A 19,296-nucleotide genomic window follows, 5' to 3' on the forward strand; every position below is an offset into this window, starting at 1 on the left:
CATGCGCTCACGTTAGTGTGAGTTACAACTACAATTAAGATAGATTTTGATATTGTTCCGTAATAATATAACCTAATTAAATATTATTCATTTTTAATCATTTCATTGAATAACGAAAAGACGCAATGTGTTTTGTCACATTCGATTCAGTTTCAGTGCATTTGTTTAAACTGGTAGGTCTGTGACGACAAAGGGAAACTGAGTGTGTGGTAAATGATCAATTTACTAATGAAGGCAAAGGATCACCATCAAATGTTCAACTTCATCAACGTTTTGTTAATAACAAATATATTTTTAACACGTTAACAACTTGTTAAATGTATATGTATATGTCTCCTTTAGTAATTAAATAATCAATAATAGATATATACTAACACTAAAGTATTCCAGGGCTAAATAACTAACAATATATTCTGCTCAATGTATTTCACAAGTCAGGTCATAACCTTAGAAGACTGAGTTCAATCATCTACCAATACTTTCGCTAATTAATTGACAAACTCAACAGCCTGAGTCTAAAAAAATACAGATAATGGATTTTGTACTACTTAGAAATCCTACAACTCTTTACTACAAAAATACTGTAGTCTACAAACAATATCTCAAATTGTTTAGGTCAAATATTAGTGCACTCACACTTACTTCACACACAAAAACAATACAGACAATATCCATCTGTTTGCCTAATCAGTGTACTTCCACATGCCTTATACTATGTGTGCACACACTATTCTTAAAACACTTGTAATTAACGTGTCACATAAAAATACACAATACCCGGGACCTACCCCTTTATGTGCTGAGTATTGCTTACTATTATTTCTAACTTAATTTAAGTTTTGTTTCATGGCCTTACAATGAGTCTTGTTGTTATTTATTATGCTAAAACATCTTCAAAATCTTTATTGTCAGACACTACACCAACCCACCTAATGGGACGAAATACTGGCAACAACCCAACTGACTATACTATGACGTGATTATGAGTAGACTACATGACGCTATTGACCAGACTAAAAAAAATTGCCTGGATTGCTATTTACATGCCCGCCACATTCTACGTTTGGCATAATTCTGCTATTGCTGGATTTTCAGCAACTTGCGTCATTTACACTGTACAATTCCACCGATCCCGTCAATGGTTGGAACGGCAGAATTATTCTGTCTTTTATTGGATAAATTGCAAATAACGCTAGAAGTAACTAGCTAGAAATATAATTAATTTGACATATTTTATAACTTTTATAAGACAATTTTCATATTAACAGAGCTGCCAACTGCTATGCTTTGGGCGTAGTTTGCTACGCTTAGTAAACGTTTGCTACACTCAGTTGAAAAATGCCAGTATGCTACGCTAATGAAAACCAGTAATAACTTTTGCAACAGATAAATATAACTGGATGATTAATGTCTTTGGCCAATGTTTCTACTAACAAATTATGTTTCATTTGCCAAGCATATACATTTCAACTTTATCACAACGTATAGATCTACAGAGTACAGTTGAAAAACGGGTGATTTCTGGCAATTATACAACAATTGGACTTAATCTTGGAATACAGAAACTAAAAACTGAATTCCTAATTTCTTTGGCTTTTTCTTTTTATTATTCCAACATATAAAAGTATAATTTGCGGATTAAGAGCCATTGTAAAACAGTAAGATGTATTCAATAACAGACATGAAGTTTTACTGTAGGCTAGTAGTAGGGGGGCCTGCCGGGCCCCATGACCTACTTTCCGTGACCTTGATGACGTCACGGACTACTGTGCCGTGTGCAACGTCCTACTGGCCCTGACCTACTTAGTCTAATCCTGACCTATTTAGCCCGACCCCGATCCGTCGTACTTAGCAACGCCCGTGCTATCCTGTCTGTAGGATCCCTTGCTACTAATGGGAAAGTGCAGGGGGGTTTTCCTCTCTAAAACTGTCAGAAGTATGTTTCACATCCAATAGCCAATGATTCATAAATCGAGTGCTCTAGTGGTGTCGTTAACCTACCACTTCTAAGGACTCTGCCCGACGCGAGGTAGTGTATTTATTTTTAGCGCCCTGAATGATGAATGGTTATCACTGTTTACATCCGGGAAGCGGTGGTATCTTGTGTTGGCAGTCTCTAAATAAAATACTCTTCGGAACTAGAAGTTACATTCTTAAAGACGTGAAATAAGAAATGATTTAAATAGGTGTAAAATAGAATTGTCGTCCCACTATGTCTCCCGCGCTAGCGCATTCACAAGATTATTATTAACTGACCTATTTCGTCACTTCATTCCGCGCTTCGCCGCTCGCACATATAATGGTTTAAATGACATATTTTGTTGATGTCTCGGTAGCTCAGTCGTTAGCGTAGTCGACTTTAGCGTGAAAGGTACGTCGTTCGTATCTCATGTGGGGGAAATTATATTTTTTAAAACAAAAAAACAAATTTATAGTTTGTTTTTATTTTACTTATTTACTTACTTATTTATTTGTTTATTTATTTATTATGTTACGATTTTTGTTCAAGCATCCTCTAATAACCCTGTGGGGACGGGACGTAGCTCAGTGTTCCCTTGATGTGGGTCGGTCTGGTATATATCCAGCCAATGCTCCACAACTGGACAACGGTATGTACTATCCTGTTTGTGGGATGGTGTAGGATCCCTTGCTGCTAATATAAAAATAAAGTAGCCCATGCAGTGGCGACAGCGGGTTTTCTCAATCAATATCTGTGTGGTCCTTAACCATATGTCTGACGCCATATAACCGTAAATAAAATGTGTTGAGTGCGTCGTTAAATAAAACATTTCTTTCTTTCTTGTATAACCATAAATAAAATATATTGAGTAAATAAAACATTTCCTTCCTCGTAAAATAAAGATTAATTGAATACAAATATTTTGTTTTGTTTTAGTCATAGGAAAAGAAAGACATATTTGTCTCGAAGAAAGGAATGTTTGTTAAGAAGAAAGGCATATGTATTAAGGAGAAGAAAGGAATAATTGTTAAGGAGAAGAAAGGGATGTGTGTGTGTGTGTGTGTGTGTGTGTGTGTGTGTGTGTGTGTGTGTGTGTGTGTGTGTGTGTGTGTGAAAGAGAGTGAAACATCCCCAGCCCATTGCTTTGAAGAAAGAACGCGTGACTGCAACTGAACGCTCCGACCTAAACTATGATCTTTTAGCTGCATTTTAAACACAAGTATTTCCCTAGAGTACAAGCCTTTTTACAGGGCTTTTTTAATTACCAAATAGGTAAATACAGTGGTCGATCTAGGATCGATCCCCGTCGGTGGCCCATTAAGCTATAGCCAACTAGTGTATTATGTCTGGTATATCAAAGATCGTGGTATGTTCTGTCTTGTACACACAGCTCTTGCTACTATAAAGTAGCGGTAGAAATATCCAATCACAAATCTAGTCATAGAGTAAAAAACTCAAAAAACAAACGCAATGTTTTGGTTTTTCATTTATTTCTAAATTACAAATCACTGACACATATATAAAATGGACACACACTGGGTACATCGAGAGGCCTTAAGGGCGACATGTGTTTAAAATGCAGCTAAAAGATCATAGTTTAGGTCGGAGCGTTCAGTTGCAGTCACGCGTTCTTTCTTCAAAGCAATGGGCTGGGGATGTTTCACTCTCTTTCACACACACACACACACACACACACACACACACACACACATCCCTTTCTTCTCCTTAACAATTATTCCTTTCTTCTCCTTAATACATATGCCTTTCTTCTTAACAAACATTCCTTTCTTCGAGACAAATATGTCTTTCTTTTCCTATGACTAAAACAAAACAAAATATTTGTATTCAATTAATCTTTATTTTACGAGGAAGGAAATGTTTTATTTACTCAATATATTTTATTTTTGGTTATACAAGAAAGAAAGAAATGTTTTATTTAACGACGCACTCAACACATTTTATTTACGGTTATATGGCGTCAGACATATGGTTAAGGACCACACGGATATTGATTGAGAAAACCCGCTGTCGCCACTGCATGGGCTACTTTTTTTTTTTATTAGCAGCAAGGGATCCTACACCATCCCACAAACAGGATAGTACATACCGTTGTCCAGTTGTGGAGCATTGGCTGGATATATACCAGACCGACCCACATCAAGGGAACACTGAGCTACGTCCCGTCCCCACAGGGTTATTAGAGGATGCTTGAAAAAAAATCGTAACATAATAAATAAATAAACAAATAAATAAGTAAGTAAATAAGTAAAATAAAAACAAACTATAAATTTGTTTTTTTGTTTTAAAAATATAATTTCCCCACATGAGATACGAACGACGTACCTTTCACGCTAAAGTCGACTACGCTAACGACTGAGCTACCGAGACATCAACAAAATATGTCATTTAAACCATTATATGTGCGAGCGGCGAAGCGCGGAATGAAGTGACGAAATAGGTCAGTTAATAATAATCTTGTGAATGCGCTAGCGCGGGAGACATAGTGGGACGACAATTCTATTTTACACCTATTTAAATCATTTCTTATTTCACGTCTTTAAGAATGTAACTTCTAGTTCCGAAGAGTATTTTATTTAGAGACTGCCAACACAAGATACCACCGCTTCCCGGATGTAAACAGTGATAACCATTCATCATTCAGGGCGCTAAAAATAAATACACTACCTCGCGTCGGGCAGAGTCCTTAGAAGTGGTAGGTTAACGACACCACTAGAGCACTCGATTTATGAATCATTGGCTATTGGATGTGAAACATACTTCTGACAGTTTTAGAGAGGAAAACCCCCCTGCACTTTCCCATTAGTAGCAAGGGATCCTACAGACAGGATAGCACGGGCGTTGCTAAGTACGACGGATCGGGGTCGGGCTAAATAGGTCAGGATTAGACTAAGTAGGTCAGGGCCAGTAGGACGTTGCACACGGCACAGTAGTCCGTGACGTCATTAAGGTCACGGAAAGTAGGTCAAGGTCACGGAAAGTAGGTCATGGGGCCCGGCAGGCCCCCCTACTACTTAGGCTGACCCCAGTATCGCGTACTATAAAACCTTCAAAGAACTGTTCTTTAGTTATGTTATGCTTGCATGCCGTGAATATGAAAAAATGCATGTGAACGTATGCCAGTTAGGAATAGAGTAATTTTAATTTTAACTTGAAATAACCAAATTTAGTATTGATCACATCATTGCACAACAGTTAATTTTGGGTTTATTGGATTTCGATGCTGTTTTTAAAAAGAACAAAACTGGTCATTCATAATCCTGTTCAAATCGCCCGACTTATTTGACAACATTTGTTACATTTCGGGTATGTCCGTATCCCTTAACCGACCACAAGTGTTATCTATGCTAAAAATAGCATGACCCAGTCATTTGCGGTTGCTATGACATAGTCTTCATTATTAACCAATGAGTGTTTGCGTTGGGGGAAAAAAGAGACTCGTTTGTAACTGAATCTGTCTCGAAAGTTTATACAGCAGTTTCTTTCAACTTGAAATACAAGAGGACTAATGTGATGCTAGCAGAATGAATAATGCATCTTTGTGTTCAAAGTTATTTGGTGTTTTCTTATGCTGTTTATGCCATTCGGCCATGCTACACTTGTGGCTAGGGGTTGGCAGCTCTGTATTAAAAACACACAGCTAAAATAGCACTTTATCTTTGCATGATCAATGTCATCTGCAAATCGGTTGTTTATAACGGGAAGTATTTCAGAACGAGGCTCTGGCCCCATTTTCGTATAACATACATGTTACGAGTTTCTATTGCTAATCTTCGATCTTATTTTCACTTGGAAACTGATAACATTGTCATATGGTAATAAATACCTCAATTAATGCTAAGCAAATCTAATGATATGTCATATGAATTGCGAGTAATTCTAATTTCCATTAAAATAAGTATAAACAAGAATGTAAACAAATGCTCTTCTTTTATTCTGTTAAAGGTGCATACTCTTCAAATACATACAAACATCAACAATAATGCAGATATTATTTAAAAAAAGCACCATTGGTAATGTCGCACATTACCAAATTCTGTCGGGCCTACCGTACTCACTGGATCCTAAAATCAATGGCCAATTAATGAACTATCACTGTAAAATTCTTTGTTGCTTAAGCCAATAAAGGTTGCGGGTGACTGCTAATGTTCAACTCTGTCGCTGTTTGAGTTCGATTTCTTAGAACCTGGGTTGTGATGAATCGATCATGGACTCATGTGGTTGACCTGGGACAAAGAACAATGGTTAACTGATTATGAGATTTAGCAAAATTAACAGTAGTAATCACTCAAACAGGTTTATCCACCGACCTGTGCGTGAAGTGTCAAAATCATGAAAGACTCCTACCCATTTGTACGGGGCTACTGCGTGTTGCACGTGCATATTTTCGGCTGTGTTTGGGTGTTAGGTCGGGCAGCCATGAACGTTCTTTCATAGGCAGTCATTTTTGAAAGCTGATTTCTGTTCCAATCATTGGTAATGAAATTTGCATTTTAAATGTCCTTACTTTTTGTGAAGAGTATACACAAGCACATACATTTGTTTTAGATATTTAGGGCCAAATTAAAATAAAAAGTTTGTTTTGTTTAACGAAACTATTAGGGCACATTGATGAATGAATCCTCGGCTATTGGATGTCAAACATTTGGCAATAATGACTCGTTGATCAGGGAAAACCTGCTACTTTTTCATGAGCAGCAAGGGATCTTTATATGCACTTTCACACAGACAAGAAAGCACATAACACGGCATTTGACCACGTGTGGTGCACTGGTTCAAACGAGAAGAAAACAAATCACTGGAATGGATCAACCGAGAGGGTTTGATCCTGCGATATAAGCACGTCAGCCACGCGCTCAACCAACTGAGCTAAATCCCGCCTGACCAAACTTAAATATCAGCTTATCCATAGGACTCGGCTAATACATGGCAATATAAAATATGGTAATTGATATTTGTATATAATGCCCTAGGTGGGTGTTTTGGGTGTGCGCACACACATTAATCTTGTATTTATTGCTAAGCCTAAGAAAACACACTAGGACGTCTCACCAGCAACGATTTTGGTTTTAAATGTCATTGATAAAAATGTTTTAAGTGAGTTCTATAAGCATCTGTAACAATGTTTTCACATATATTTTTTTATGTTGATAGATGCAATATTGCTTGTTTTATTTGTTTGTTTCTTTGTTTGTTTTCTTGTTGTTTTTTTACCACACCTCTGTAAACTGTTTTACTGGTTTGAACATAACATTTGTCAATAATTCAATTCAGTTTTGTTATGTGGTGATTTAATATTGCAGTGCAAGTTTTGTTTTTAGGTGCTCTAACCAGTGTATTAATGTCTACCAAGCCAGCCATGATAGAGGCAGGTGACTCAACTGTGCTGCAATGTGTAACCAATCCAGCCTTCCCAACAGCTACCATTAGGTGGATTTTAGACAACACAAATATAACACAAGGAGTTACGAGCACAACTGAAAGGGTGCCTGGCAGTGGCTTTATCACTACAAGTTACTTAACCAAAACCTATGCCTCTAAAGACGATGGGAAAATGTTAGTGTGTTCAGCCACCAATGGAGAGTACACTGTCTCATCTCCAGTTTCTCAACTTAGCATCACAGGTAGGTTACTTGAGATGCCATATACAGTGAAACCCCTCAAGACCGAACCCTCTCAAAACCGGAATTCTCCCAATACCGGACGTTTTCCATTGTCCAGTGATTTACATATCTTTTAATATTAGAAATTAACTCTCTAAACCGGAAACCTCTCTAAACTGAACACTGGACACATAATTCAGTTCCAAATTATTTAGTTAGTGTTAATTGTACCTCTGAACACTGGGCGATCAGACTGTTATCAATCATTATTGTGCCACTAATTGTTGTTTTTATTGTCACATTGTTGTCTTCGGTCAGATTACCTGATGGCGAACATACATTATTTAACAAAGTAAAGATTAGGCAAAAGTAATGTTGGCTTTGTGATTTCGAAAAGATTCATAGATGTCAGAAGCATTCCATTGCCATATCAATTTAGAACATGGAACGTCCAGCTAAACGTTGCCTTAATTGAACTATCACTTGATGATAAACATACAGTCATTAAAAATTTTAAATTTGTATAACATTTTATATCAATGCAAACACCTGAAAATCTGACACATCTAAAGACAGGTTATTTGTTATTTGGGTTTCCCTGTATAATATAATTTATATGCCAGCCTTGGTGACACTGTTCCAGTTGATTTAACGAAGCTTCTGCTACAATATATCTATGTCCATAAGTCAATGTGTTTTTAATTTCGGGGTCAACTTATAAAGGGGTCTTGTAGAATACAGGAAATTGCATTTGGACATTTACTTTTCATAACTTTCAAGGGGACCATACCCACCAACTGCCCTAGAAACTCGATATTTCACTTACAGTCAAATTAAACATGGGACGCGTCCAGCTAAACGTTGCCTTAATTGAACTATCTCATAGTTAATACTTTTATTGTAAAGTTAACCATTAAGATGAGTAGGCAAACTTTGAGGTTACAGTTTTATCCACTCCATGGGTCCAACTGGAGGGGACTATAGGTTTCGTATCCGTCCTGTCTGTCTGTCTGTCTGCCCATCTGTCTCACATATAGTTCTTCTGACTTTTTGGTGCTGACATTTCGACTATAGCTTTATCATGTACTGTTACATATCTATCCATTTTTCACATACTTATGGCCCTCGAACTTATGAGGTAAGAAAATGTGTTTGGCCAGTAGCGGACATGTATTACTTCAACAGTACTCCCAGAATGCTTCTTTACATTATGGTGATTGTTGACTTTAATTATACTGAGCATTATTTTTATTCATGTTTGGTGTTAACCTTGAGACTACTGAATTAACTCTAACAAAACTAGGATGATTAGGTACACTTGTAAAAGTATTTTTGTAGTCTTTGCATGAAAGTGTTGTTTTTTTCCTTTTGTGGAATTTTTTTTCTTGTTGTGATAACATCTTAGAGTAATAGTGTGTGTGTAATTATGAAGAACATCGGTAAGTTAAATTTGCTTACTTTTACTAATTTGTTTTCAGACCCTCAGACCACAACTATAGTAGTGCTAAACACAATAATGAGCTGTTTCATATCTTGGTGTTTGTGAACAGAAAAGTAACATTTGACAATTTTATTTAAAAAACATCAATCAAAATAGCAGAAAATATAACTGATTGAAAACAGTGCATGTGATATAGAGGTCGTTCATAAAAATGTGACCGCTGAGCTGAACTAGGACAGTATTTACGTGCTTTTTTACACACCCGTTGGTGAAAACACCATGCATTATTTTGGGTTACACATGGTTGTTAACACATGCACATGTTTCAAGACATACGAAAGACTGCTCCTAAGTAATGACCAGGTCACTAATGCCATACATTCAATGAAAAACTACACAATGAAAATTGATTAGACTGTGAGGTATAGTTAACCTGACATTCGTGTGTCTGTGACGCATAAGTCAGCTACACGTGCAACGGCTGTAAATAACTTTTAGTCGAAAAAGATGTTAACATTTGCTTAAAACCTGTTTTTTGAGGATCTGTAAGAAATAGAATAATACACAAGTGGCCGTTAGATACAATTTATCTCACAACGAGTCATTTTAAAATGTATCTAAAGCTAAGTTTTCAAGCACACCCATCACGGGCTTAGCTTCTGACATCGCCAGTGACTAATTCTGGGACAGGAAGGGGTGGCTGGACTGCGTACTTGTATGGATTGGCCGTATTGTGTATGGTTAAAATGCCAACGTGTGCGGCGTACGGATTTTACGGCCGATTGTACGGGTACCATCACTGCAAAAATACAGGGTTTTTTAATATAGAAAAAAATGTATTTTAATGTGCAAATTATGGTTTGAAAAAAGAATGTTTATAATAATCTTTATTATTAATAAAAATCAATATGATTAATATCTAAAATATCAGATGGCATAAATAGTACCAAAAAAAAGGTTCTATTTATAATTGAGTTAAAATTAATTCTATACTGTTTTTAAATTATGAACTTAGTTGAGATATCTCACCAGCAGTACTCAGAAGGTTCATATTACTATTTTTACTGAATACAAAAAGGATGCATTTCATGTCAGAATGAATACATGAAACAGTTACAAAAAATATGGTTTAAATAATGCACCTGTATATCAATAAATAATTAATAAGTTTTGTAATTTTAAGGGCTTTTTTTATTCCCTCCACTCTGGTTTTGAGAGAATGTTGTCAATAAATCCCAGTAAAAACAATCTGAAAATCATTTGTATTTTTATTTCCAATGTGCTGGGGAACCCAGGTTGAAAAACCTTATAACGGTTATCCTGGGTATGCTCACCATCCCCCATTCAAACTCCCAGTGTGAAAGGGTTTTCTCTGCTGTGAGACTAAACAAAACATGGAATCGCTCCAGCCTAGGATCAGACACCCTCCAATCACTACTGATTGTGAAGTCAAAAGGAGGAAAAGACAGAAAACACGGAGTACTCAAGCGAAAAACTGAAAGAACTAAAATAAGTGTACTATCAGACTAGTTTGTAATCAGTCTGGACACTGACATTTATTGAGATATGATGCCAATTTTGTTTCTAGTCCTGAACTAAACATGCTGAGTTAGCATTTGTTATGTTGGGTGACTGCGAGCTACTATAAGCTACAACCCTTCAAGGTTCAGCTTAGTTGATGTCTGCTAGTCAGGAGACAGTATAGTGTTGTCAAATGTTGTATTGGTTCGAGTGATTAATATAATCTATCTTTCACAGACTAACTATGTATTAATTTATTAGCCCTCAGATTTTCGAAGCTTAGTACCAGATACTAGTATTGCATTTTTAAAGGTTTCTGTTGGTAAATAAATCCTGAAATATGACTGGTCAATTGCCATCCTGTAATCATTGCTTAATTTTAGTGGGAAATTAGGTGATAGCATCACTTTAGCTTTGACTTTGTACAGAACTTATTACAGATTGTACAGAAAATGTTATTCAATAATTACTGGAAAACAGAATTTTGGGGCAAAATACAACAAAATATCAACTATCTTACAGTAAATATTTCCACAGGGTAAGCAGCTCTGGGGAGGGGTAAGTTTGAGGTGTGCAGAATTTGGAATAAAACATTTAGAAGTTAGGTCAAAGGCCTAAAGTCAAACATGATAACAATCTACGTGTACTCATGTCCAAAAGTAACATTTCAATGCTCGACCGAAAAGGTTTTAAGATAATTTCAGCAATTTTGACGGACTGTCAGAATAAAGTGTGTCGGACTGTTTATAAAACAATTGACATAGATAATTTGAACTCCAGCCGAAAGAGTTTAACGTCTGACCTGTAGGCAAAGGTTGTAGAGGTTGACATTTTACGGCAATCCAGATGACTGCTTGAAGTTGTGGAGGTTCTTCATCCTTCTCAAGTATAATCCATAGCATATGGTGGCTGGTGTGGTTTGTCATGATGTTGAGAATCCAGGCGTGTCTGTAGACAGCATTCTGCCAAGTCGTCATCAGGAGTCCACTACGTGTTGGGTCCTTGTGGCGGAATTAATCCATGGTATATTCTGTCCTCCTTGTCTTCCTCGGCATGAATTTAAGCATATTTGGCACCCACCTGAGCTGCTCAACATTCTCACAATCAGCGAGAATGAATCGGTGATCGTGAGGCAAAAGTGTTAACTTGGAGACATTCCAAGTTGGTGTTCCTGGAGGGTTAGTGTCCACCAATGGATCCGCTGTCGCTGGTCCCTGGATTAGTTTTGGCTCCTAGCTGTAGAAGGGGCGAGGCCGCCATCCTCTTGCGAAGAGTCAAATGTGGCAATATCAAGGCTGTACAGAGCTGACCATACCTGGGCTCCACTGGGGGTGTCTTAGCAGAAGGGGTCGTCATTGGCAGACATCGGTGGTTTAGGTGAAAATCTTATAGCAGTGAATAGTAGCGCTGTGTTAATTGATAGTGTTGTATATTTCTAGGTGACCCAGAGCGCATGTCTGCCTTAAGTACAGGTGCTACAACAGGAATTGTGATCGCTGTTGTTCTGGCTCTTGCTATTCCAATTGTGGGGATACTTTATAAGAGGTAATTAAATTATATATAGTTGGTGTGTGTGTGTGACATATATATATATATATATCAGGGGTGGGGAAAAGCCCTTTTTTCCCGGTCTGGGACCGATTCTCGATCTCTGAGAGCGAAATTTTTTTTTTAAAAACGCACGTTTGCCGGTCCCACTTTTGTCATTCTTGTCGGTCCGAAGCACCTGTCCATTTCTATTATTGGAACAAATTCCTATCGATCAAGCGGACCGGCCAGCCCAGACATCGGTATCTCGTGCATGATTTAAAATAATAAATAAATAGTGGTCAATAGTGGTATGGTGTTTCAGACGTTCGTGATTTTAAAGTCTGCCTAAGTATATCGCCAGTCACTGAAGTCGGACCTACAGTAGTGTCAATCGACTGCCACTAGGCTAGACATTTGTCAAAGTCGCTGAGTCGGTCAAGAGATTACACAGACATTAACGACAGCACCATTCTTGGTTTAGAGAGCCATCAATGTATTACACTCCAATTAAAACAAAGGACCCAGAATTTGCAACTGGTTACAATCAACATCTGTCAACACCTGTGTACGGAGCTCTGTCGGGTCGAGTGTCCTAGTCCGAAGCAAGAGGCTTTTGTGCAATACAAACTGCTTAAAATAGCATAAAATAAAATGAAATAATCTATAATTGTATTTATTGTTGACTGTTCAATGTAGTGTATCCAATAATTATAAAGGATTTTAAAATTAACAAAAAAAATCCACCTTTTTTTTAACAAGTGGGAGTAAGCAGAACAGCTACATGTACTGTTATCTCAAGAGCCAGTAGAGGTCAAATTTCATCCAATCAGTGATGACGTTATTACTCTCTTTGTCTAAACATGTGCTAACTCAGGCTGTCAAACGCTTCAACGGTGCCATCTTTTATTAATTTTCAAGATACAGTACTGAATACTCGTACTTTTTATACATATATGGGAATTAAAATTCATAACTTTTATTCCTTTTTTATATTATTTATTCTATTATGTAAAATATATACAATTTTTGGGGTTTTTCACTGATCATATGTGATTAAAACATTGTTTTTTTGGGGGTTTTTTCATGTTAATTGTTTCGCGTTCATGATTCAAGATAAAACTACAAATATCACTATGATTTTTAAAAAAACTTTCGCAAATATAGTTGGTTTTTTTTTGTTTTTGTTTTTTTTTAATTCCTCCTCCCACCCCCCCCCCTCCCCATAGGTAGTGACGACATCAAGTGGGACCGATTGACAATTTTATTTTCCCCACCCCTGATATATATATATATATATATATATATATATATATATATATATATTCTAGCTGTGTGGGATGTGTTTTTATATATTTTTTTTTTTTGGGGGGGGGGGGTCTTTGTTTTGAGTTTTCGGAGTGTGTTTTATTTTTTTGGAGGGTGGGAGAGGGGTAGTTACGGCTGTTGGTGGTGGTGGTTTTGTGGTCTTAGGAAGTGGTTGGTAGGATTGGATAGTTATTATTAAATATCAGTGAAGTTTGAACTTTTTACCCAAATGTGTTTTGTTAATTTCATTTCCCCTCGAAATAACATGCACGCCTTGCATCACAGTGAAAATATAACCTGGAATAAACACAGGAGTTCATCAGGGAATGATCTCCTAAAAAGGGAGGGTTTTTAAAATTAAAAAAAAAGCTGTTTCTCGTTTCCAGGATTTGATATTGGCAGCACTAATACTGGGAGAGGGTCACCTACACTGTCTACGAGTCGTCTTGTATCAAATATAAAGTTTATGGCAAAAAGAAAGAGGAAACACATTTAAATAAAGAATGAATGAATGAATAACGACACACCAGTACAAAGATACACATCGGCTATTGGGTGTCACAAAAGGTTTTAAATAAAGAATGAATGAATGAATAACGGTACACCAGTACAAAGATACACATCGGCTATTGGGTGTCACAAAAGGTTTTAAGTAAAGATGCTCAGAGACTCATTTTCAGGGCAATTTAGTCGTGTTTTGCTTCTGTTCTCTTTGGAACATTTTCTATGATAACAACTAATACGTTTTGCCCTATATTTAGGCCACCATTTTAAAGAACGTACTTCGGTATATGTCCTCACACCAATTTCTTGCCTTTCAGTTTGAAATTTATTATAGGGTTGACTGAGGCTGCTGACTTCTCTGTCTAAATGTAATCAATCACCCGACTCCGTGCCCTTGTTCACTGTGACTAGCGGACTGCTGACTTCTCTGTCTAAATGTAATCAATCACCCGACTTCGTGCCCTTGTTCACTGTGACTGGTGGGCTGCTGACTTCTCTGTCTAAATGTAATCGATCACCCGACTCCGTGTCCTTGTTCACTGTGACTGGTGGGCTGCTGACTTCTCTGTCTAAATGTAATCGATCACCCGACTCCGCGCCCTTGTTCACTGTGACTGATGGGCTGCTGACTTCTCTGTCTAAATGTAATCGATCACCCGACTTCGTGCCCTTGTTCACTGTGACTGGCAGGCTGCTGACTTCTCTGTCTAAACTTCTCTGTCTAAATGTAATCGATCACCTGACTCCACGCCCTTGTTGTCTGTGACTGGCGGGCTGCTGACTTCTCTGTCTAAATGTAATCGATCACCTGACTCCACGCCCTTGTTCACTGTGACTGGCGGGCTGCTGACTTCTCTGTCTAAATGTAATCGATCACCTGACTCCACGCCCTTGTTCACTGTGACTGGCGGGCTGCTGACTTCTCTGTCTAAATGTAATCGATCACACGACTCCGCGTCCTTGTTCACTGTGACTGGCGGGCAGCTGACTTCTCTGTCTAAATGTAATCAATCACCCGACTCTGAGCCCTTGTTCACTGAGACTGGCGGGCTGCTGACTTCTCTGTCTAAATGTAATCGATCACCCGACTTCGTGCCCTTGTTCACTGTGACTGGCGGGCAGCTGACTTCTCTGTCTCAATGTAATCGATCACACGACTCCGCGCCCTTGTTCACTGTGACTGATGGGCTGCTGACTTCTCTGTCTAAATGTAATCGATCACCCGACTTCGTGTCCTTGTTCACTGTGACTGGCGGGCAGCTGACTTCTCTGTCTAAATGTAATCAATCACACGACTCCGCGTCCTTGTTCACTGTGACTGGCAGGCTGCTGACTTCTCTGTCTAAATGTAATCGATCACCTGACTCCACGCCCTTGTTGTCTGTGACTGGCGGGCTGCTGACTTCTCTGTCTAAATGTAATCGATCACCTGACTCCACGCCCTTGTTCACTGTGACTGGCGGGCTGCTGACTTCTCTGTCTAAATGTAATCGATCACCTGACTCCACGCCCTTGTTCACTGTGACTGGCGGGCTGCTGACTTCTCTGTCTAAATGTAATCGATCACACGACTCCGCGTCCTTGTTCACTGTGACTGGCGGGCAGCTGACTTCTCTGTCTAAATGTAATCAATCACCCGACTCTGCGCCCTTGTTCACTGAGACTGGCGGGCTGCTGACTTCTCTGTCTAAATGTAATCGATCACCCGACTTCGTGCCCTTGTTCACTGTGACTGGCGGGCAGCTGACTTCTCTGTCTCAATGTAATCGATCACACGACTCCGCGCCCTTGTTCACTGTGACTGATGGGCTGCTGACTTCTCTGTCTAAATGTAATCGATCACCCGACTTCGTGCCCTTGTTCACTGTGACTGGCGGGCTGCTGACTTCTCTGTCTAAATGTAATCAATCACACGACTCCGTGTCCTTGTTCACTGTGACTGGCGGGCAGCTGACTTCTCTGTCTAAATGTAATCAATCACACGACTCCGCGTCCTTGTTCACTGTGACTGGCAGGCTGCTGACTTCTCTGTCTAAATGTAATCGATCACCTGACTCCACGCCCTTGTTGTCTGTGACTGGCGGGCTGCTGACTTCTCTGTCTAAATGTAATCGATCACCTGACTCCACGCCCTTGTTCACTGTGACTGGCGGGCTGCTGACTTCTCTGTCTAAATGTAATCGATCACCTGACTCCACGCCCTTGTTCACTGTGACTGGCGGGCTGCTGACTTCTCTGTCTAAATGTAATCGATCACCTGACTCCACGCCCTTGTTCACTGTGACTGGCGGGCTGCTGACTTCTCTGGCTAAATGTAATCGATCACACGACTCCGCGTCCTTGTTCACTGTGACTGGCGGGCTGCTGACTTCTCTGTCTAAATGTAATCGATCACCCGACTCCGTGTCCTTGTTCACTGTGACTGGTGGGCTGCTGACTTCTCTGTCTAAATGTAATCGATCACCCGACTTCGTGCCCTTGTTCACTGTGACTGGCGGGCAGCTGACTTCTCTGTCTAAATGTAATCGATCACACGACTCCGCGCCCTTGTTCACTGTGACTGGCGGACTGCTGACTTCTCTGTCTAAATGTAATCGATCACCCGACTTCGTGCCCTTGTTCACTGTGACTGGCGGGCTGCTGACTTCTCTGTCTAAATGTAATCGATCACACGACTCCGCGCCCTTGTTCACTGTGACTGGCGGACTGGTGACTTCTCTGTCTAAATGTAATCGATCACCCGACTCCGCGCCCTTGTTCACTGTGACTGATGGGCTGCTGACTTCTCTGTCTAAATGTAATCGATCACCCGACTTCGTGCCCTTGTTCACTGTGACTGGCAGGCTGCTGACTTCTCTGTCTAAATGTAATCGATCACCTGACTCCACGCCCTTGTTGTCTGTGACTGGCGGGCTGCTGACTTCTCTGTCTAAATGTAATCGATCACCTGACTCCACGCCCTTGTTCACTGTGACTGGCGGGCTGCTGACTTCTCTGTCTAAATGTAATCGATCACCTGACTCCACGCCCTTGTTCACTGTGACTGGCGGGCTGCTGACTTCTCTGTCTAAATGTAATCGATCACACGACTCCGCGTCCTTGTTCACTGTGACTGGCGGGCAGCTGACTTCTCTGTCTAAATGTAATCAATCACCCGACTCTGCGCCCTTGTTCACTGAGACTGGCGGGCTGCTGACTTCTCTGTCTAAATGTAATCGATCACCCGACTTCGTGCCCTTGTTCACTGTGACTGGCGGGCTGCTGACTTGTCTGTCTTAATGTAATCGATCACCCGACTCCGCGCCCTTGTTCACTGTGACTGGCGGGCTGCTGACTTCTCTATCTAAATGTAATCGATCACCCGACTTCGCGACCTTGTTCACTGTGACTGGCGGGCTGCTGACTTCTCTATCTAAATGTAATCGATCACCCGACTCCGCGCCCTTCTTCACTGTGACTGGCGGGCTGCTGACTTCTCTATCTAAATGTAATCGATCACCCGACTTCGTGCCCTTGTTCACTGTGACTGGCGGGCTGCTGACTTCTCTGTCTAAATGTAATCGATCACCCGACTCCGCGCCCTTGTTCCCTGTGACTGGCGGGCTGCTGACTTCTCTGTCTTAATGTAATCGATCACCCGACTTCGCGCCCTTGTTCACTGTGACTGGCAGGCTGCTGACTTCTCTGTCTAAATGTAATCGATCACCCGACTCCACACCCTTGTTCACTGTGACTGGCGGGCTGCTGACTTCTCTGTCTAAATGTAATCAATTACCCGACTCCGCGCCCTTGTTCACTGTGACTGGCAGGCTGCTGACTTCTCTGTCTTAATGTAATCGATCACCCGACTCCGTGTCCTTGTTCACTGTGACTGGTGGGCTGCTGACTTCTCTATCTAAATGTAATCGATCACCCGACTTCGTGCCCTTGTTCACTGTGACTGGCAGGCTGCTGACTTCTCTGTCTAAATGTAATCGATCACCCGACTCCGTGTCCTTGTTCACTGTGACTGGTGGGCTGCTGACTTCTCTATCTAAATGTAATCGATCACCCGACTTCGTGCCCTTGTTCACTGTGACTGGCGGGCTGCTGACTTCTCTATCTAAATGTAATCGATCACCCGACTTTGTGCCCTTGTTCACTGTGACTGGCGGGCTGTGACTTCTCTGTCTAAATGTAATCGATCACCACTCCTGACTTCGTGACTTGGCGGGCTGCTGTTGTCTGTGACTGGCGGGCTGCTGACTTCTCTGTCTAAATGTAATCGATCACCCGACTCCGTGTCCTTGTTCACTGTGACTGGTGGGCTGCTGACTTCTCTATCTAAATGTAATCGATCACCCGACTTCGTGCCCTTGTTCACTGTGACTGGCGGGCTGCTGACTTCTCTATCTAAATGTAATCGATCACCCGACTTTGTGCCCTTGTTCACTGTGACTGGCGGGCTGTGACTTCTCTGTCTAAATGTAATCGATCACCAGACTTCGTGCCCTTGTTGTCTGTGACTGGCGGGCTGCTGACTTCTCTGTATAAATGTAATCGATCACCAGACTTCGTGCCCTTGTTGTCTGTGACTGGCGGGCTGCTGACTTCTCTGTCTAAATGTAATCGATCACCCGACTCCGTGTCCTTGTTCACTGTGACTGGCGGGCTGCTGACTTCTCTGTCTAAATGTAATCGATCACCCGACTCCGTGTCCTTGTTCACTGTGACTGGCAGGCTGCTGACTTCTCTGTCTAAATGTAATCGATCACCCGACTCCGTGTCCTTGTTCACTGTGACTGGCGGGCTGCTGATTTCTTTGTATAAATGTAAGCGATCACCCGACTAGGTGCCCTTCTTCACTGTGACTGGCATACATAGCGCAGTTTAATGTTTCAATACAGCTGCCATGCTCTCCATGTTGGATTCCCAGGTCAAAATGATCTCAAATCACGAAAAGAGACCACACAAAAATGGTTATGCATTCCCTGTTTGGTGTAAATATATACCTCGTTTAATATTTTAAACTTGTTAGTTTAAGGACTCTGGCATTTTCTTATTTTAAAAATGAGGGACAATGGATTTGAAGATCCAGAGACCTGAAAATGTAAACATGAATCCACCTAAATATTGTATATATATATATATATATATATATACTCCATTTGTGTCTAATCCACTTGTTCTTTAAAAAGCAATAAAATATGTTTCAATCAATGATTTGAAATCCACTCTGAAATTTGAGTACCCGAAAAATGGTCACTCGACAGTCATATTTGACACATACACACACGCACGCACGCACGCATTAGTCACGATATTGTTTTTGTGTGGAATGCAAATCACTCACCTTGAACGTTTATCGCATGGCTAATATTTCCAAATGTGTAGTACTGACAGTTACTGCTGTCTTACTTTAAGCAATACAACAA

The 19,296-nt window shown here is 40.2% G+C and overlaps 1 protein-coding gene across 1 annotated transcript; it reads right to left on the reverse strand.

The window, feature by feature from the left end:
- Positions 1-14,323: 14,323 nt before the first annotated feature.
- LOC121392109 lies at positions 14,324-18,681 on the reverse strand (the record flags this gene model as incomplete). Its single annotated transcript, XM_041523475.1, has 7 exons — positions 14,324-14,520; positions 14,622-14,879; positions 15,243-15,500; positions 15,864-17,018; positions 17,175-17,501; positions 17,727-18,052; positions 18,315-18,681. Coding segments are annotated over 7 exons (2,888 nt in total), but the record flags the coding sequence as incomplete, so codon positions are not given.
- Positions 18,682-19,296: the final 615 nt, after the last annotated feature.

The sequence above is a fragment of the Gigantopelta aegis genome, unplaced genomic scaffold (genome assembly GCF_016097555.1).
Source record: "Gigantopelta aegis isolate Gae_Host unplaced genomic scaffold, Gae_host_genome ctg3384_pilon_pilon:::debris, whole genome shotgun sequence".
In the NCBI taxonomy this organism is placed as follows: domain Eukaryota; kingdom Metazoa; phylum Mollusca; class Gastropoda; order Neomphalida; family Peltospiridae; genus Gigantopelta; species Gigantopelta aegis.